The following is a 23,180-nucleotide window of genomic DNA, read 5'->3' as shown; positions in this document are numbered from 1 at the left end:
TGGCACCACGCTCAATGAGAGTCGTTGGTGAAAAAGTCTGATTTGGTTTTGCGCCATTTATACAGGCATAGAACTGTCCTTATTTCAGTTTACGGAAACTTTTAGCTCAATCACTTGTCATTTCGATTATGAACTATGGTTTAGTCCTCTATTATACATGTCTTGATAGTATTAGTAAATATAGATTGCAACAACTTCAAAACAGAGTCGAGTAATTGATTTACTTCAACAAATTTATATAGTCTCTCTTTTAACAGGATTTCAAAAATTTTAGAGAAAACAAGAATGACGGAGATAGGACGATAACTATCGACCATCTGAGGGTCTCCGTTTTTAAATATTGGCGTTACTTTAGAGATTTTCTATACCTGACGTTGGCGTTACTTTAGAGATTTTCTATACCTGACGTTAAAAAATGCCGCATCTGTCAGCGGCCATGTTGTTTGTTGAAAGTCGCAAGGCCTTATGGCTCCTACATCAAAATTTACTTCTCAAAACAATTTTATGTAGTTGCTTCAAGAGTTCTTGTACTGTCAGCATAGGCAAGGCCTCTATACGTCTAGTGGCTATACGGTAAAACCACGTCGGCCGTTTTAACTCGCCTACGTGAATGCGAAAACTATTTTCGTATTCACCATCGAAATACGACGTAATTTCGCATTTCCTTGGGCAGTTTTCGACAGCGCGAGTCTCTCTCTGGAACGGGACTAAAAAATCACAATGCCGCCCACGCCGTCGTTCCCGCCCCTCATCCGGAGGCTCCGCCCCGCGCTCGGTGACGTCACGGGAACGCGCAGGCGGCTCTGATTTGGGTCATCGAGTGTGACCTTTCTGCGAGGCCTTCTACGACCGGGACGAAATCCATTCGCAGTCGTAGCGCATCCAGACTTCTTCGCCATGGCCTCCAACACTTCCAACTACAAACTGAGCCCCGCTACGGCCAGTCTAAAGTACAATGGTAAGTGTCGAATTGCTTAATTATAGCCTGTTAGTCATAGATATTTCGCTTGAACGAACTTTAGACGTAGAAGGATGAATGATAAGCGCGATTTGCAGATTTTTTTAAATAAATCTTTGTACGTCTTCACGATCCTGCTAAAAAATATAGAATTTTTTGGAATGAAGTACATCTTGTTAATTTCGATGACGTAACCGGTAATACGTCACAAGCGGGCCCGCGATAAGGCGGCCATGTTGAATTTGACGACGGCGCCATATTGAAACCGAACCGTTGGGCGTTCAGGCGGAATTAACGTTTCGGCTGTTTTATCTATGGTCCCTAATATGAGAAAATACAAGTTCACTAGGTTGGTGAATTGGTGATTGCCCTAGGGTCCCGAAAAACGTGGGGGCCCCGCAACGTACAAAAAAAGCATTAAAATGAAAATTTTACATAACTCTTTCATTTTTTTTGGTGCTTCTCTTGGAACTATATGCGAAACAGTTCAAAAGGTTAACATTGATTTGCACCAAGCAGTTAAGGGATAAATTTGATTGTTATTATGAAAGCAGTAAAAATGTGTAAGAGTTTACTAAATTTCAACAAGATCTAAGTTTGATGATGGTACTTGTGACATAAAATTTTCATTTAAATAATTTCAAGCTATTTCGTTATTATATATAGAATCAATAACAAAATGCAAAAAAGTGTATAAAAGTACAGTTTTATTTCAACAAACAAACAATTTTAACCCAACTCACTGAACTTAACATAACGACAATTTACAACAGAAAGTATGCACTTTGATTTAGGAGAGGAATGCCTGAATTTTATTGTTATTGTTATTATTGCTAATAATTGATTATTGGTTAGTCATACACCAATCAAGCATGCCGAAAACGTCACTTTACCACTTCGGTATATTATCTCACGGGTTCGGGAGCAATCGGATGTTTTCGGAGAATTTACCGAACGGCTTACGTTTTGACATTTGTCAATTCAACTTGTTTGTCGACCTTTATACCGTTTACCACACTTGTTGCGTAATATACTATTACACAATTCTTGTGCGTAACGGTTAAAGAGAAAGATCATTTTCCCTCCATCCAAACTTATATGAGAAACTCTTCAGGTAACGATAACTTAAATTATTTACATTAAATTTCAAATCAAGAAAATAACATTCTTGATTGATTAGTATTGACATTTGATGTACTTTGATATTGAGTGAAACATTTATAAACATACTTTTCAGTACAATTTATTAAATATATATACATTAAATTTCTTTTAAATAAGATATCCTGGAATATTTTTGTTAATTTTTTTTTAACAAATAAAATAGACAAAACCTTTCGTGGGCACCCCGATTTTTGAGTATCTTAGGCCCCCCAGTTATGTAAATCTGGAGCTATATTATGTACACGAGGAACGCCATTGTTTATTTTGAATTTTTCACTGAAAATAATATATCTGAAGAGTTAGTTGGGGATAAGTATGTTACTTAATAATTCTTCGATACAGGAAAATCATTATCTATTATCATTAAAAAATCCAAACGGGCATCTTGTAATCTTTTTTCAAATTTTTGAAATGCACCGATTACATTTTAACCAATAACAGATTGTTATATATTTTGGTTAGTTTTTTCTTTCTATCTCTTAAACACGGATCACTAATCGCATCTAATCATCGGGAGACTTGTAACAGTTCACAGTTTAAAATAATAATATAAGATTAATAATAATAATAATAACAATAACAACAACATCAACAATAATAATAATAACAATAATAATAATCTTGATGCTTTAGAGAGTTTGTGGTTCTTGATTGGTAGCCTTTTTTAAAATCTAATATTCCTTTGAAGTAGGTCCTAGCGTTGTTGTTGCGTCTGTTTTCCTCAATTTCCTTCACCTTTTGTATTTGGAGTTCTTTTTTCTTCTTCTTCATAAGCCTTCTTGCTATTGATCTCGTTCGCTTATATTCGTTTATGGTTTCTTCTGTGGTATTTTGCAGCATTATTTGTCTGGACATTTTCCTGTTCTCGATCGCCCTCTTACACTCTTCGTCAAACCATTGTTTCCTTTTCTGTTTGGGCCGCAGGCCTAAGACGTTCTCGTTTGCATTATTCACCGTTTCTTTCAGTTTATTCCAAAATATGTTAGTGTCCTCCTCAATAGCCATTTGATTAATTTGGTTGGTTATCGTCTCTGTGTATCTTGTTCTTGTCTCTTCTTCTTTTAATATTTCTACGTTCCACGTTTTTGTTGGGTTACCCTTTGTGCTCTTGCTACTAGATATTCTAGCTCTAATCTTAGAACTCACCAGTATATGGTCTGTATCTGCATCCGCCCCACGAAGACTTTTAACATCTAAGCAATTACTACTGTGTCTGGAGTCTATTAGTACATGGTCTATTTGGTTTCGTGTTCTACCATCATTAGATATCCATGTCTGTTTGTGTATGTTTTTATGTTCAAAGTAGGTTGACTTGATAAGGAGGTTATATGTTGTGGCGAAGTCTATTAGCCTTAGTCCGTTGTCGTTGCTTTCATCATGGAGGCTATGGCATCCAATGGTCGGCTTAAATGCATTTTCCTTACCGATTTTAGCGTTAAGGTCTCCTAGGATCATCAGCATGTCATGTCTTGGTACTTTATCCACAATATTTGCCAGCTGTTCATAAAACGTATCTTTTGTCTCTTCATCCTTCTCTTCTGTCGGAGCATGCACCGATATCAAGGTGTAATTATACCAGCGGCCTTTTAGCCTGATCCAACAGAGTCGCTCATTGATTGGGCAAAAATCTATAATGGACTGCACCAATTGTTCCTTTACAACGAATCCCGTTCCATATTCATGTCTATCCTGTTCATTGCCACTGTAGAAAACCACTGATTTGCTGATTTTAACGTTTCCGTTTCCAGTCCATCTAACCTCCTGAACCGCTGTAATATCTAGTCCCCGTGATTCTAGTGTCTTGATAGCATGGGTTGATGCCCCAGGGCGGTGCCAGCTGAGGATATTCCATGTTCCTATATTCATATCCTGTTTTCTTAGCCATTGTCGTTTCCTTTTATCCAATCTATTCCGAGGCTTATCGTCCGTTTTCGTAGCAAGGTCTTTTTCCGAGGTGAGGTTGCTAGCCTCACGCTCAACCCTCCTCCTTTATCCGGGCTTGGGACCGGCAGTGACAATTGTGAGCTACTCAGTCCACCCACAACTGCCCCAGGCGGAGTTATATAAAAATATATGCTGAGATATATATATATATATATATATATATATATATATATATATATATATATATATATATATATATATATATATATATATATATATATATATATATATATATATATATATATATATATATATATATATATATATATATATATATATATATATATATATATATATATATATATATATATATATATATATATATATATATATATATATATATATATATATATATATATATATATATATATATATATATATGACACTATATTCCGGGATATCATCCGTTCGCTCGTTGAACTCCGACTGGAATCCTGCATCCGACTGGAATCCTGCAAATCCTGCATCCGACTGGAATCCTGCAAATCCTGCATCCGACTGGAATCCTGCAGACGTTTCGCCAAAATCTCACTTGGCATCTTCAATGCTCGCGCTCCGAAAACACTTCGAACACTGGGAGGTTATCGGCGGTGCGTCCGGTATTTATACTCTGCGCCGGAGATGGTAACGGTGCTGCTTGTGCGTGGGGGGAGGTGGCTCCGCCCCCTGAATTGTCGCGTTACCATCTCCGGCGCAGAGTATAAATACCGCACGCACCGCCGATAACCTGCCAGTGTTCGAAGTGTTTTCGGAGCGCGAGCATTGAAGATGCCAAGTGAGATTTTGGCGAAACGTCTGCAGGATTCCAGTCGGATGCAGGATTTGCAGGATTCCAGTCGGATATATATATATATATATATATATATATATATATATATATATATATATATATATATATATATATATATATATATATATATATATATATATATATATATATATATATATATATATATATATATATATATATATATATATATATATATATATATATATATATATATATATATATATATATATATATATATATATATATATATATATATATATATATATATATATATATATATATATATATATATATATATATATATATAATTGGGTGCAATCAAATTTTACCAAGTAAAAAATTGATTTTTTTTTTGGTTATTTTGGCTTCCAGAAAAAATATATATATAAAATCGTAAAAAATATGGCTAAACGGTTCACACAGTGTCATAGGCCGCATCAAGAGCTACAATTTTTGTATTTGCGGTTTTCGTCTAGCGCAAACGCTGTTCGAAATATTTGCAAAAAATCAAAATGAAAATCACCATTGCTCGCCCTCAATGTAGACGCGATGACGTCATTTACTATTACGTGACTTCGGAAGGCAAGTATTTTCTCAAAAAATATTTACTCTATTGAAAAAATTTATATACCAGGAGACGTGGGACATCCAGGAATATCACCCATATTTTGTACATTTTTTGAATTATATACAGGGTGTGTCTTTTATGGGCAAAAAATCCATTTAATGTTTCGTGTATCATACAGGGCGCGCGAGATATTTGAAAAATTATCATCCGAATTCGAAAATTATTTGTACAAAGTTCCGCGGGACGTGAAAGACATAATTTTATATTTTGTACCACCGAAGCGCCATCTGGCGATTTTCATTAAAAATATGCAGATACTTCAATCGGAAACTTAATTTCAATAGCGCGAGCGTTAATGTGAAAAGTCGGGGAGACAATGGATTAAGTCAAGCGGCATTTAAAGCGGCAAAAGGTGGATTTCGCTGTCGGATAACGGCGTTGGGTAACTCCGGGTGAATTAAAAAGGCCTTTGTTTGTTTTTTAAAATTGGACTGACGGATTCGAATCGTCTTTCGGAGTTACGATTGCTTTCGGTGAAATTGAAATTCGAGGTATTTCGATAAGAATGTCGTTGTGCCTATTACGGCCTTTGATTTATAAGATGAGATACGTTTACATGCCAAATAACCAAGAAAATAGAGAGACAAAGACATATTTATTTCATTACAAATTAAAATGCGTATTTCTTTAACTACATTTAATTGGAATGTATCTGCTCCACTAAAAAACAGTCGTTTATACTAGAACATTTTAAGCATTACTGATAAAACCTTTAAAAACAAGCTTACTCAGCAACAAACCCGAAAAAGCCCACCTAGAAGTGGTTTCAAGTACATCTTGAAAAATGCAAAATTCTCTTCACCTAGGAACTTAATTAAAACTGCTCACAGCACATATGGATCTATTTTATTTTGGCCAAGGATACGTCAAATCGTAATTGGTTAAAAGATTAATTTTCTTCTTGAAACTATCAGTTTTTGTTATACATGCGTGCAAACGAACGAAATCAACTTCAACTGTGTCGATCTTTGGGAAACAATTCACTCCAATTTGGATTAAAAGGCCTTTTATTTTAATTTATTCCATCGACTACATAAAAAACATGGCTGAAGATCGAATAATACTAAACTATCGTGAAATTTGCCTTAATAAAAGTAGTTCTTATCTAAAATTACTTTTAACGTACTAACTTTGGTTGTACGAACCAAGTGGTATTTGCCAGGATACCACTGGCGTAAAGCCAAGCAATTTGAAGTCTATTTCAGCTTTTTGAAAAAAATTTTGAGCAATAACCTCAAATTCGGCATTCGGCAATCAATCAACATTAAAATCACAAAATATAAATAATAATCGGTTATTTGTTATTTATTAATTTTTCGAAAAAAGTAAATACATACAAATAATTTATTATTTCAAAAAGCTGTTTTAAGTTTGATTGTGGTATACACCGTCCTTTAAGTTTTTTCAAAAACAGTATGTTTTTCTGATCGTTGCGGATTTCTTGTGTATCTGTTTCATTTTCTGTAAGCTCTAGTAACCAGCTGCTTTCATCAGCTTCTTTTTGGGACTAATCTGGTAGTCACTGCAGTACTGTATTTGGTTTAAATTTGACTTGTATGTATCCCATCTACGTCATTTGTAGCTTGGAAGGTGTGCTAAAAGTTTGCATGTTTCTCCACCATATAGCTTCTAGATACATGGAGGTTGTTTAACTACCTAACTAACCAATAAGACTTAGACGCGTTCAACAACCAACATGGCTGCTGACAGTTCGTAAATGCGACAAGTCAGTTTATATGTCCAGATCTGGAAAATGGCGCAAAGTGCAGATTTGTGGGTGATACGTAGAGTCAGCACTGAGTTTGTCACTCGTTTATTGACTCATGTTATTAACTTGTATTACCTATGTCGACGTCACTGGTGTACAGTACATTAATTTTTGTCTGAAAAACGGTCTCTTGGTTACCATACCATTCTAAAAGAAATGGAAAATTTCCAGTTCCTAGTCTCCTGGATGTAAGTTCCTTTTTGACATGGCCCGGTGTATTCCGTTTAGCCAGGTTATCTTAGGTCTTTTCCCTTTTTCCTTCTTTCTGTGGGTGTCCATTTTAGAATTTGCTTTGGTAATCTTTCTTCACACATTCTCTCTACGTGGTCATACCATATAAGTTCTCGTTGGTCTATGTCTTCAAGGATGCTCTTCTGCACGTCCATGATTGCCCTAATTCGTTGGTTATGTACTCGATCCATCCTTGATTAATCGGCCGCTCTGCGCCAGAAGCACATCTCTAAGTCTTCTTTCCAGGGACTATGCTTTTAAATATAGTATCGTATCGTAAGTTTTTTCTTTCTTTAGAAATATGTGTCGGCAACGGAATATTTATTTTTCCTATTTCCTTTCTTGTTCGTCCACTCTTATCCATCTTAGTTCCCATGACGTCACCGTAACGCTATTCCCAACTTCCAGATCCTGTTCCTCTCGACCCACACACATGTATTCTGTTTTATTGCAGTTTACTGTCAGCACCCATCTGGTATATTCACCAAATAGCCTCCTTGTCATAAACTCTAGGTCTTCTATATCACGGGCCACTACAACCTGATCATCCGCATTTCTCCATTTTCTTAAGGCTTTTGAGCTTGAAATTTGTTCGATATGTTCCTTCCTATGTATAGAGCTGTTTAATTGCTGTATCAGCATACCTTCTAAGCTAGATGGGACACATTTATATTGTCTATCATGTATATTTGTTGACACAGGAGAGCACACCTTGCTACCTATCGAGAGTGCTTTTCTAATCAGAGAGACGGACCTAGCTTTAGCTCTATAGCTACTGAAAGAGTCACAATAGATCCATTGAAGCGAGCCAATTGATTGAATATTTTCCAAAGTTTTCTAAGATACATAGACATATTTCTGGAAGAATACTTTTCTTATAAATTAAATTAACGCTAGAATAATAATACCCTTGATTACCTTATAATAAATAAGTGGGCTTTGTCTTTTACGTATAAGTAAACCAAACTAAACCAAAACTAACCACATCAAAGATTACCATCAATATCTTTTATTGGCTTTTAAGAGAGGGTAGATTAGGTTATTACACCCCGTGTGTACCATTATATGTATTTGTAATTATTTAATATGTAAGTAATAAATAATGGAAAAAACAAATGATTAGAGATAAAAAAGTGCATATTTTTAAAGGCAAATTAGTCACAAAAGGTAGCTGAAGAAAGCAGCTGGTTACTAGAGTTTACAGTAGATCTACGTCGACGATTATTCTGAATACTTAACAAAACGTACATTAGTTCTTAGACAAGTAAAGACATAGTTTGATATCAAGCTTTTTCTTCAAATGAATCCAACATTTATCTCTTCCCTCATAATGGCGGATTTTACACTTTACACATTCCTCTTAAGATTGTTTTTTACTAGTCTAAGAACCAATGTACGTTTTGTGATGTATTCAGTATAATCGTCGACGTAGATCTACAGAAGTTTCCATGAACTTAATGCGAGGCGGTAATCAAAAAGTGTTCGGCACAAAATATTCTATATAGCGAGCGCTGGGAAACATCTGCTCTGAAGTGCCAGGACGCAGGACTCGAGCGTCCAAAAATCAATACGCGCTTCATTCCGACAGGACAAACGGTTCCCTTGTTTGCCGGAATTTCCCGGGACATTCCGTCCCATGTTCTGTTTGTCTTGGTTTATTTGGTGCATAAATTTCAAGAGCTCAAGCGCGAGAGTCAAGAAAATGATTTGGCAATGACGTTAAAGTTTATTAGTTCCTGCTGCGCAATGTAGCCTTTGTAATTTAACTATATTTTTTTTTATCAAGAATTACATAAGTAAAGAGAAAAATGTAATTGGCGTTCCACTAGTAGAAAAAAAGGGTTGTATAGTCTGTCTCATGGCAAAGGAGTACGATGAGATTTTTTGTTTATTGATGTATTTGATAGAGACGTTGGAAAGAAGCAGTAGGTGGTTCTGTCTACTCTTATATTTTCAGATATTTACGAATTTTTATACATTATTTTTTAGCCTCGGTCATCAGTGTTACTTTCTGTCGATTACTGTAAACGGCATGGGCAGGGGATGCTGCAGGGGGGCGAATATAGGCTTCGCTATCGCAAAATAATACCGAGGTGATTTCGAACAAAAGTGCCCAGATTTTCACAATTTTTTATTGGTTCATGGTGGCAGTTTCGGCAACACCTTTATCGAATGCACAAAAAGACAATATTCCGACATTTATATACACGAGGTGTGTTCGAAAAGTAAGGTGGCAGCAACATTTGTTGGCGAAACTGGTTAATTTTGAACCAAAGGAACGTCGAATGAGCATCGCTCAAGAGTTGTTAAATGATGATCCTGATATGCTCAAAAAGGTCATAACTGGTGACGACTCACGCCCAAATAGCACAACGACGTCCTTAAAACATCTTCAGGATATCTGAAGGGACATAGCGTATATCCTAGGGAATATACTGTTTCAGCAAAGGAACATCCTTAAGGATATACGATGTTTGGATAATTGGAGCATTCACAGTATATCAGATATAGTCTGTTCATAGATATAAGAAAGTGATCAATTGCTTTTGAATGGGATTATCCAAGGGTGGTCATTAGCACAAGATTAATACCTAAAATTTCGGAATTTAAATTCGGGTAAATTTGTGGTCCGAAATAAAAAATAATTTTATACCTACCTATGTTTAATATTCTTTAGTTTGTTGTACTACTTAGTTTAAGTTTATTGGTAATCATTCTTATTTCGTGTGTTGAATCGTGTGCGAATTAGGCAAAATATGTGCAAGTCTAGTGTATCTCAGGAAATGCTCCCGCCTAAATGTAGAAAACACTGTTCTATTGAGACTAAGGAAGTTATAAACAATGTTTTTTTGACATTCATTGAACATGCTGCCAGCAAGCAAGCATCTTTAGAAGAAACGGCCACATTGACAAACATTTCAAAATGAACTGTATGGAAAATTGTGAATAATCTCATTTCAGAGGGGAAAAAAAGAAGGGAAGCTGACATTTTCTTGAATGTAGAAAGTGATCAAGATATAATGCGATGTAAAATTTACCAGTCATACGAGGAACAAAGCGTGCCTACATTAGATATCTTAATAAGGAGGCTTGAAAAAGATGAAACCGGTGTTGAATGTGGCAGAACTACCATATGAAAGTGTATTCATTGAGTTTTAGATTTAAAAAAATTGACAAAAGGCAAGTTTTCTTCTAGAATTCAAAAATGGTGACTGGAATACTAGAAAAAATTAGGATTTAAACAGAACAACAAAGGCCAATTATTTACTTGGATGAAACCTGGTTCGATACTTATGATACCCCGGATAAGTTTAAAACAAACGCGCCATCAAAAAGAGGTAAAAGAATAATTATTTTGCATGCTGGCTCTAAAGATGGTTGGACTCCAAATGGACTTTTTCTGTCTGCGAAAAATATTAAAGATTCTTCTCTGGATTACGATGAAGACACCACCGCTGATTTATTTGAAAGTTGGTTTAAAAACAAACTAGTTCCAAACATTCCTCCTAATAGCGTCATTCTAATGGACAATGCAAGTTATCACAGTAGAGAGTTGACTAAGACCTCTTCCTCATGTGATACAAAAGCAACAATCCAAAACTACATGTATAATAAAGACATTTATTTTCACGAAGATTATACCAATTAATTGAGGTTCTACAAAGCTTGAACCTACAAAAGGAATACGTCTGTGATAATTATGCAAAAAATCAAGGGCATACAGTTTTAAGGCCACCTTACCACTGTATATTTAATCCCATCGAACATATTTGGCACCAACTGAAATCTGCCATTCGTCGTAACAATGTTTTTCCCCGTGTTAACTCCAATGTCCTCAAATTTATAAAAACCGATGTTTTTAACATCAACAACAAAGTTGTGAATTATGTGAATAATTTTAATTAACTTAAGACCTATTGGGCCATATTTCATTCTTACAGCTTGCCCGGGTCTTTCCTTAGTTCCTATCAGTTAGTCACTTTCTTATATCTATGAACAGACTTTACCTATGTCCACAGGTTGTTTGTTAGGACATACTAAGGATATCAAGTTATACTAGTTGAGACGTCGTTAGTACCTCCGACTGTGAGGATATAGGATCTTGTATAGATATACCGGTGGACTTTACTTATAGAAATACTGGAGAGATAATGTCCAATAGTCCAATTGGTTGTACAACTACAAAAATTCTATCCCAGTATTTGGTGCTCGCGTGTGATGGAATTAACCCATTGGGTATGGTTGGTAAGTTTATCCCAACTAATATTTAATCTTTAATTTTGCTTTTGATGGTAAAAGTGAAGGACTGCCGATTGATACCCTTTTTTTAATTGCAGATATGAAAAAACAAACTAAACTAAAGTATCTTAAATATTGAGTAAAATACTATCTTGAACTAAACTCAAAATAATAATAATAATTTTGTTCTGGTTTAGTTTTGTATGCCTGAATTTAACTGCTCAAAAAACATGAAGAGAAAGTGGATTTTATTTTTGTTTTCAAAAACTAACCAATAAGATTCCACAGGAAGTCTACAATCAAAAAAGATATGTAATATAAAACGTATGTTATAGGTAATACAAAGTCAGTTTTATCTTAACTCGGTCCAACAATCATTTAAAAAAACTAAGCAATCACCACTATATATATATATATATATATATATATATATATATATATATATATATATATATATATATATCCCGGAATATAGTGTCATCATATATATATATATATATATATATATATATATATATATATATATATATATATATATATATATATATATATATATATATATATATATATATATATATATATATATATATATATATATATATATATATATATATATGATGACACTATATTCCGGGATATCATCCGTTCGCTCGTTGAACTCCGACTGGAATCCTGCTTCCGACTGGAATCCTGCAGACGTTTCGCCAAAATCTCACTTGGCATCTTCAATGCTCGCGCTCCGAAAACACTTCGAAGTGTTTTCGGAGCGCGAGCATTGAAGATGCCAAGTGAGATTTTGGCGAAACGTCTGCAGGATTCCAGTCGGAAGCAGGATTCCAGTCGGAGTTCAACGAGCGAACGGATGATATCCCGGAATATAGTGTCATCACATTTTTCCATCCGTGAATCAATACGTGAGAATATATATATATATATATATATATATATATATATATATATATATATATATATATATATATATATGATGACACTATATTCCGGGATATCATCCGTTCGCTCGTTGAACTCCGACTGGAATCCTGCATCCGACTGGAATCCTGCAAATCTTGCATCCGACTGGAATCCTGCAGACGTTTCGCCAAAATCTCACTTGGCATCTTCAATGCTCGCGCTCCGAAAACACTTCGAACACTGGGAGGTTATCGGCGGTGCGTGCGGTATTTATACTCTGCGCCGGAGATGGTAACGGTGCTGCTTGTGCGTGGGGGGAGGTGGCTCCGCCCCCTGAATTGTCGCGTTGTTAATTTCGCCCGATCGTATTTGCGATGTCCCCGTTGGCTGCTGTGCATCGCTCTGCTGTTTGATTATCGTTCTCCACGTGTTGGATAAATGCAGAGCGTCGTCTCTCGTATTGAGGTGTCCGGACTTTTCTATTTCGATGGCCTCTCGTATAATCCTAGTCCTAAAATCAGGAATATTAGCTATTTGTTTGCAAGTGCCGAAATCAATTTTATGGCCTGTCTGATGTTGGTGCTGAAACAAAGCAGATGTTGTTTGTTTGTTTCTTATGGCTAAACGATGTTCCTCGAGCCTGGCTGAAATTCTTCTGTTGGTCTGTCCCACATACGTCAGGCTGCACGATCCGCATGCTACACTGTATACTCCTTGGTTTTCCAGAGTAATTTTTTGTTTTGGGTTTCTTAGTATTGCTCCGATGGTATGGTCAGGTTTGTATGCCGTTGATATGTCGTGTTTCCGTAATATTCGGCCGATTTTGTCAGTAACCCCCTTGATGTATGGCAGGACAGCGATCGATCTTCGTTGGGTCTCGTCCTGCACTCTCTGCTGCGGCTGTTGTTGTTTACTGATTGCCTTGCTGATGGTGCGCCTTTGGTATCCGTTTTGTTGAAGACAGGTACTAATTTTCTTCAGTTCTTTATCTCTGTTTCTCTCGTTTGTGAGCCTGAAGGACCGAGCAATTAATGTATTTGCCACTGCCTGTATCTGTGATGGGTGGTGATGAGATTTAGCGTTCAGATATCTATTAGTGTGTGTTGGTTTTCTATAGACAGTGTGTTCCAAGTGTCCATCTTCGGTCCTTGTGATGTGCACATCTAAAAAGGGCAGACTGTTATCCTCTTCAAGTTCTATTGTAAATTGAATCCTTGGGTGAATGGAATTCAGATGATCTAGGAATTTCAAAAGCTCCTCCTTGCCAAAAGGCCATACAACAAATACGTCATCAACGTATCTTGTCCATACAAACCGAAGCAGTACAGTTCATAATATTTCAGCATACCATCTTTCCGATACAGAAGTCAGCGTACTGAATAAAGGATTTAACTACGCAATAGCTCCAAAAAGAGTACCCGTCGAAGAGATCGTTTCCAACGTCGAAGCAAGTCTTTCCACCATAGACGAACAAGATGCGGAGTTAATTAGGCAAGATGTCGCCAGAGTCTTAAGACAGTCAAAACCACCGCAACCAAACTTAAGCAGAGAAGAAATGCAAGCCTTAAGGAATCTAAACAAAAACGAAAACATTCTAATAATGCCAGCAGACAAAGGAAATGCCACTGTCGTCATGAATACGTCGGATTATAATGCAAAATTGGAGGATATTTTGAACGACCCAATATACAAACTAGTCAACAGAGATCCCACGACATATTTGGAAAAAACAACTAAGTCCAAAATTCTCGATTCATCAATAAACGAGGATACAAAGAAGAAACTTATTCCGAGGGAAAAATCGAGTCGTTGCCCAAAATTCTACGGGCTCCCAAAGATCCATAAGGACGGGGTTCCCCTGCGTCCAATCGTAAGCGCCTTTAACTCACCATTATGCAAGCTGGAAAAACATCTGGCCAGTGCACTTCAGCCTATAGTGGAAAAGGCAGATTCCTATGTTAAAAACTCAGAACATTTCACTCAGATTTTAGGTTCTCTCAGGATGGACAAGGACGACATTATGGCAAGTTTCGATGTCAAATCCCTCTACCCGAGTATTCCAGTAGAAGAGGCACTCTTGCTTATAGAAGAAAACGAAGATCTTCCGCCATACATAATGGATCTGTCAAGACATTGCCTGAAAAACGCTTACTTTATGCACAACGGGAAAATTTACCGACAAATAGATGGAGCAGCAATGGGATCATCTCTCTCACCTGTGATTGCCAACCTCTTCATGATTTACTTCGAAAAGAAAGCAATAGAGAAGGCAAATCTGAAGCCAAAACTATGGACAAGATACGTTGATGGCGTATTTGTTGTATGGCCTTTTGGCAAGGAGGAGCTTTTGAAATTCCTAGATCATCTGAATTCCATTCACCCAAGGATTCAATTTACAATAGAACTTGAAGAGGATAACAGTCTGCCCTTTTTAGATGTGCACATCACAAGGACCGAAGATGGACACTTGGAACACACTGTCTATAGAAAACCAACACACACTAATAGATATCTGAACGCTAAATCTCATCACCACCCATCACAGATACAGGCAGTGGCAAATACATTAATTGCTCGGTCCTTCAGGCTCACAAACGAGAGAAACAGAGATAAAGAACTGAAGAAAATTAGTACCTGTCTTCAACAAAACGGATACCAAAGGCGCACCATCAGCAAGGCAATCAGTAAACAACAACAGCCGCAGCAGAGAGTGCAGGACGAGACCCAACGAAGATCGATCGCTGTCCTGCCATACATCAAGGGGGTTACTGACAAAATCGGCCGAATATTACGGAAACACGACATATCAACGGCATACAAACCTGACCATACCATCGGAGCAATACTAAGAAACCCAAAACAAAAAATTACTCTGGAAAACCAAGGAGTATACAGTGTAGCATGCGGATCGTGCAGCCTGACGTATGTGGGACAGACCAACAGAAGAATTTCAGCCAGGCTCGAGGAACATCGTTTAGCCATAAGAAACAAACAAACAACATCTGCTTTGTTTCAGCACCAACATCAGACAGGCCATAAAATTGATTTCGGCACTTGCAAACAAATAGCTAATATTCCTGATTTTAGGACTAGGATTATACGAGAGGCCATCGAAATAGAAAAGTCCGGACACCTCAATACGAGAGACGACGCTCTGCATTTATCCAACACGTGGAGAACGATAATCAAACAGCAGAGCGATGCGCAGCAGCCAACGGGGACATCGCAAATACGATCGGGCGAAATTAACAACGCGACAATTCAGGGGGCGGAGCCACCTCCCCCCACGCACAAGCAGCACCGTTACCATCTCCGGCGCAGAGTATAAATACCGCACGCACCGCCGATAACCTCCCAGTGTTCGAAGTGTTTTCGGAGCGCGAGCATTGAAGATGCCAAGTGAGATTTTGGCGAAACGTCTGCAGGATTCCAGTCGGATGCAAGATTTGCAGGATTCCAGTCGGATGCAGGATTCCAGTCGGAGTTCAACGAGCGAACGGATGATATCCCGGAGTATAGTGTCATCATATATATATATATATATATATATATATATATATATATATATATATATATATATATATAATTAAATTGTTTCTTTACTTTATTTATATTACATTTACGTCCTATTTATTTTTAAAGAACACAATACCTACTTACCAAATATTAATTTTTCCAATTTTAATTTTGAAAATTTCTCGTTTTTCTTCATGCCCAACCAAGTAAACTCCATTGTAAGTTCATTTGAAATCAACTTGTTATCTCATTGACCTAGCAAAATAATAAAAAACACGGCATAATGTTGGTAGACTACACAACAATGATTCGTTCAGCTTAGAATTTATCAAATCTTATCTTACCTATATATTACCATAAAGCTTTACTTACATGAATTATACTAAAAATACTAAAAATAGACGCCAAGTCGCCGTATAAGTTATACCGCCAACAAAAACAAGGCTGAAAAGATGGTGGACGGAGGAAAAGCCGATGAGACTCGAGAGAGTCCGGCTCGACACGACCGCGAGTAGTTGTGTCATTGGTTGCAGCCGAACAGTGTTGTCAAATGGGGTCTTGTAAACAAATATTACTATTAATTTTTTGTCATTTTTTTACTTAGACGAATCCGTAGTTTCTGTGGTATTTTTATTAAAAAAGCGTTTCTAGTCTGGTTCGTGTCCAAAAACAATAAAAACAAAACAACAAAAACGGTTTGATTCCAACTTTTTTTAGGACATGCCAACATTATATAGATGTGCTCAAAAACGTTGCCCATTAAATGTCTCCCAAAACACCACAAATCTAAAAAAACTAAGTATTTTCCTTCTCAGTTGTTCACTCCTTGAACACACCAATATATGTATATATATATATATATATATATATATATATATATATATATATATATATATATATATATATATATATATATATATATATATATATATATATATATATATATATATATATATATATATATATACTTAATAATAGGTGGGCCGGTTTTGGGCCCCGTCCTGCGTGCTCGTTATCAAATTTGCGCATTTATTTACCTACCGAATTATACGCGTTGCGTCGAAAATGATTATATTAAAATGAGGAGGAACGATTGGGGCAACGTAATCCCGAAGCCCTCGAGTATAGTCTTTAGTGTCTCCCGGAAGACGTCTTTGCGGCGGATTTGGCCTTTTAGGGGGCGGCCCGAATAGGCCATCAGTCAAACGCTTCATCCGCGGCCTAATCTCTCCACTATTTTATATCGGACGGGCTCCGGGAGGCAGGAGGGGTGGCAATTTATATCGATTGCTGAACACATGCGAATTCTGTTCATGGAATACCACTCTGTTATTTTAAGCTTCGCAGAGCTCCTGCCACGCGCCGGAATGCATTTTAAGCAAGGAAAAAAAAATATAAAATAATTGTGATGAGAAAGGGGGGAAAAAGGTTAAAAAATAAGTTCGTGGACAAAAAAGAACTTAAAAAAATGATTTTCTTGCAAAACTGGGTGCTTGGGAAGCAGCGGAGCTTTTTCTCTCCCAAAGGGCCCGGAGAACCGGATGTTTTGCGATGAAAAAAAAATGTTAACGATGGAATCTACTATTAAATTTAAATTGCCACTTCGTGAGATTTAAGGAAGGTAAAAAAAGGTATGAAAATTGGTCTACGTCATTCAGTATGCGTCGAAGTTTGCGAATTCCGATTGGTGATCGCCACAGGCTAACAAGGGCAATACAGGGTGTTCGCAAATTGAGTACGGAAACTTGGAGGAAAGGTTCATAGTGGTAAAATAATGGTAGTACGTCAAATTGGAAATCGTCATATTTGCCGAGTTATAGCTTCTCAAAAATCATTTTTTTAAATTTCACTAGAGGAGACTTTAACTAGAATATTTTTTTTTATTTTTCCTGTATTTTATTTATTTCGACTGAGATTACAGTCTAAATAAATAAATAAATAAAAAAATAAATAGAACAGATTGCCTTAAGCAGAATCTTCTTCTTATGGCGCCGTCTCCTTTCGAAGGTTGGCGATCCAAATAGCTAACGTGGTTCTAGATACGGCCATACGGAAGATGTCGAGCGATGAGCAACCAAACCATCGTCGAATGTCCTTCAACCAAGAGTTTTGGCGCCTGCCGACCGACCTTTTGCCTTGGACTTTGCCTTCTATGATTAGGCGCAGAAGTTCATACTTTTCACCTCGCATTATGTGCCCAATATAACGAGTTTTTCTTTCATTGATGGTAAGCATAAGTTCTTTTTGTTTTCTCATGCGGTTGAGAACTTCTACATTTGTTACTTTTTGGACCCATGATATTCTTAGCATAAAAGGTAAATGTACTGTTCAAATGCATCTATTTTCTCTTCTAGTGATGGGTTTAGGGTCCAACTCTCACATCCGTACAGAAAAACTGAGAAAACATAGCAACTGACCATGCGTACCCTAAGCTCTACACTCAAATCTGATCTCACGAAAAATCGTCTCATATTCACGAATGTTTTTCTGGCCTGTTCTCTGCGGCATCTGACTTCTTTCCTTGGATCACATTGATCATTTAGGATGCTCCCCAAATATTTGTATGAGGACACTTGTTCCACCGCAGCATTATCAACATTCAGACGAACCTGAACAGGTGTCTTGGTAAATGCAATGACCTTAGTTTTTGCAGTGTTTATGAGGAGGCCATATCGCACTATGTGATCCATTAGCCTCTGCAGGTCCTGCGCATTCTCGGCTAGCACAACGGTGTCGTCGGCATATCTGGATTCCGTCAAGAGCCTCTGCGAAGATTGCCTCAGAGTATAAGTTGAATAAAAGCGGCGATAACACACAGCCTTGCCTTACACCTCTTCTAATCATGATTGCCTCTGATGTTGTTTCATCAATTTTCACTACTGCGTTTTGCGTTTTGCAGAATCACAAATACTCAAAAATTGTTACTCTTGTTTTAAGTCCATAAGTGATATCGTTTAGCCATAAATCGACTTTGTTATTCTCGGCCCGAATGCTTCTAATTCAAATTTACAGAAACGTGATACTGGATCTCGCGATGTGCATATCTGTTACGGAAAGCCAGTGGAAATGCAGGCCAGCATTATTAACCTCCAGGCGAAGTGCACTAAATTTGTCAAATCAGCATGCTGCAAATTAAAAAAGTGTAAAATTGGCATAAGTCGATGCGATAACATGTTTACTTCTAAATATTTTCGTATACATTTTATGAGGTGAACGAGGCAGCCAAGTTAGAGGTCCGCGCCGACCTATCCATCGATGCTCAAATGCCTGATTTAAATACCTTCCTGCATCTAATGTAAAATGAGGTAGAGCACCATCTTGCATTAGGGTACCTCTTCCAGCAAAGATCTTGTAGAAATTGAAATTGGAAAAATGTGATCCCTTAAAGAAATGAGGTCCTGTAAGATTATCTCCTATAATCCCTGTCCATTCTTCTCTTGCGGCGGTTCTCTTATATCTTGGTCTCACCAATCTTCTGTGTATGTTGATGAATGTCCTTGCAGATGGAATTTTTCTATTGGGATAAGCCTCGATATGAAGCCGTTCCTGATATTCCAAAGACTGCATACAATAGATTTTCACTGTAACTAAAAAAATATCTCTATCTATTAAGTCTATAATTTTGTAGCATTTGCACTCTCCAGCCGTTCGATATATTTAAAATACATTGGATTCCAGACTGGCGTAGCATATAAAAATAGTAGACAATAAGGGACCCAAATTAGACCCTTGAGGTACCCCCCGAGTTATATTTGTGCATTTTGATTTTATCACTTGTGGAAGTGGTTTAAGGGAGAGATGGGTCTGTAGTTGGCTACAGAATAACCGGATTTCAAAACGGGCATGACTTGGGCGATTTTTCAAAATCCAGGATATTTACCAGTTAAGATGGATTGATTGTATAGCAAAAAGAGAGACTCACAAATATCGGAGCTTTATTTTAAAAATATCGAAGGAAAACCATCTCTCTCAGGTCCCCTTTTGAGGATTGACAGAGCACAAAGATTTCTTTACATTTTCCTTCGATATGGGATCAACATTCAAACACTCTTGTGATGAAATTGGTTTTGTTAGTGAAGGGGTGTCAGATGATTCAAAGATACTACTAAAGGAACTTGAGCAAAGTTCACAGATGGTATCTGTGTTGTTCGAAGCATGGAGGTGTTTAGGATCATTCTTTGTGGCAAAGTTTTTGTGTTGTTTATTTTGTTGCGAATAAACGACCAAAAATATTTTGTACCTTGCTTAATATTTAGTTCTGTTGGTCTTTCTCAACCCATATTAACCCAAGCATAAAAAAAAACTTTTTTGCTCTGAAATTATTTATTTTGTTGCACTTAAGAATTTTTGTTGATTGGTGATATTTTACAAAGCATCTCCTTTGGGCTTTATTCTTCATCTATGGCAGGTGCAAGATTTCTTTGAGTAATTGTTTTGTAAAGCAATGTAAGATTTAAAATCTACCTGGGAAATTTTTTGTTCGTTGACAATATTATACAATTTCCATGAATTCACTACTAAACTATCCAGTGAATTACAAAATAAAGGCCACCATTATTTTTTTCCAAATATCTGGCGCCTGTAATTAGCAATTTCGTTGTCATATAAATCTACCCCACCCATATATCTATTATATTGGGTAATTACATAAGGTAGGGGTATATTTGCATCTCTCCGTTCTTTTCTATTATAGCGTTTTACATTTTGGACAGGATCTACACTAGAAACTGCTTGCCACAGTTACAACTGAATTTTCGTGCCAACGGACAATAGACATTTTTGATTCAAATTCATATGCTAAAAGATAGGATCCGCCGTCTTTTTTTTCCAAATTATTAACAATTTTCCTTTGGACATTTATTTGTTCTATTTTCCCGGAGAGTACCGGTGGCAAAATAGCCATTAGTTTTTAAATGTACAAATGAAAAACAATTGTCAAAAAAATTTGGTGATTTACTGGCTTATCTACCATATAGAAGTGAATAAAATAGGTACCCATCAGATGAACAAAGGCACCCAAGCAGCCAAAAGCAACTGCAATACGCCTTATAAACATTTTGCAGGAATGGCTGCCAAACTAAGGTACCATTTGTTCATCTATGGATAAGTTGAATGAAAATATGTCAAACTGAAGACTTTTTTTAATTATTACATCAAAGAAGGGTCTAACTTTCGGAAATTTATCAGTTTTATTCAACAGATTATTGTCAGATAAGTGCAAGTTTTGCTTTATCAATTGAAATTTAAAAGTTCATTTTTTGACAACGAGAATTCATGGCGGTTATTGTCTTGAGCATATTTTACCGAAAATTTCGAAATCACTTCGTCATCAAAAAATATAAAAAGATTTCAAGCGGAGTTTTTCTAGAAAGCCTAGTTTTTAGTTCCTCACATGATCTAAATTCATCGGATATTGGTGTGTGAGTGTACTCAGCCTGACCTTTCTTCCATTTGACAGTAGAAGCAAGCATGTTTGCAGAAGGCGTACGCCTTCTTTTGAATTCCATTCAGGTTCAGTAGTTGACGAATTACAGGACTGTTGAAGGACATCCGTATTATTGTGTGTATGTAACTCGAAAATTCCAACTATATGAGTTGATTCCCCGAACTCTTGTAGATTTATGTTATCGTTCATATCTTCTTCGTCAGGGCGGAATATAGACGGTGTCAATATGTTCTGTAAATATTTTTTCATGTTATCTTTAGCATAAATTTACAAGGAATGGAATGCTACAATACATAAGAATACGTAAATCGAAATAATACTTACGACTTTCATTGTTATCGTCCTCATCCATCACGATCTCTTCCATAGCCGCCTCTTATTCCTTTTGAATCTAATACCCCGGAAATGTTACATTTTACGAACTGTAACGTTCACTGCACAAGGCACAAACTAATACTAAAGAACACGCTAATTGTTGGCTGTTTATTCTACATGCGTTGACTTGTCTAGACTTGCAATAACAAAGTATTGTTTCACAGATACAACCAGTGGTGCATTCACGCACCAGTAAATATTTTCAAAAAATAAAGCATAATTGATATAGTATTTCCGATATATGTTTTCTGCGATGTAATCTACATGCTATAGACTTAACAAAAATGGCAATACAAATCCAAAATATTTTTTTTTACTTGAAAATGTGATAAAAAATTATGTACCGCTTTTGTAAACTTTTGAAGTTATATATAAAATCTTTCCTTTACACATAAATTTGCGATTTCTACGGTTTTATATCCTTTAGTAGTAATAAAAATAGAATTTCTAAATAGATGTGCAAAAATATTTCCTGGATGTGACAAAAAAAATCATAGAATAGGTGGTGCATTAGCGCACCACTGGGACGAAATGGGTTAAACAATTTCATAAACTATTTGTCCCCAACCTATCAATCCAATAGTGTGCTTCGAGAACCATAAGGCATATTTCCGTTTTTTTTTATATTGATTTTTGGTACATGTGTATCTACATTTTCTGACAAATTTTCATAAAAGCAGTCCAGTTTACCATCAAAATCTCTGTCAATAAAGCGTTAAAAGGAATAGAACGATTTTCATCATTAATTATTGCATAATTGGCTTTAGAAAAAATTAATTTTTCGTAACAGTTAGAAATAATCTTTTTTTCGCAGCCCAAATTGATACTTATTTCTAGCGATGGATGAAGGCAGTCCACAGGACTATTACATACAATTACCTTCGTCTTTAGAGCACCAGATATGACTAGATCCAAAATTTTGTTTCTAGTATTTAATTTATTATTAATGAAAAAAAAGGCATTACTGGGCAACGAATCATTGCGATTTAGGTTTCTCGACCAAGCTATTGGGTTGTTCGGAAAGTCATTTCGTTTTTTTTGGGGAACATGAAAGACGGTTTTCGTATAATGAATAAATATTTTATTAAATTATATATTGGCTATTCTGGTCCAACACCTTTTGCCATCTTTCTGGCAGTAACATAATTTCCCTCTCATAAAAGTTTTGGTCCTTGCTGGCAAAAATCTGGTTCAGGTGGTTTTTGACAT

The 23,180-nt window shown here is 36.4% G+C and overlaps 1 protein-coding gene across 2 annotated transcripts in view; it reads left to right on the top strand.

The window, feature by feature from the left end:
• Nucleotides 1-23,180, top strand: part of LOC132708265 (glutamate decarboxylase) — a 114,474-nt gene that overhangs the window by 1,924 nt on the left and 89,370 nt on the right. For both annotated transcript variants that reach the window (XM_060680479.1, XM_060680478.1), the window contains exon 2: nucleotides 674-958. In XM_060680479.1, coding sequence (XP_060536462.1) covers nucleotides 898-958 — 61 coding nt within the window. In that variant the 5' untranslated portion in view covers nucleotides 674-897. The remainder of the gene's footprint in view (nucleotides 1-673; nucleotides 959-23,180) is intronic.

The sequence above is a fragment of the Cylas formicarius genome, unplaced genomic scaffold (genome assembly GCF_029955315.1).
Source record: "Cylas formicarius isolate icCylForm1 unplaced genomic scaffold, icCylForm1.1 PGA_scaffold_10__41_contigs__length_53128322, whole genome shotgun sequence".
NCBI classification, from domain to species: domain Eukaryota; kingdom Metazoa; phylum Arthropoda; class Insecta; order Coleoptera; family Brentidae; genus Cylas; species Cylas formicarius.
This window is presented reverse-complemented; position numbering and strand designations above follow the sequence as displayed.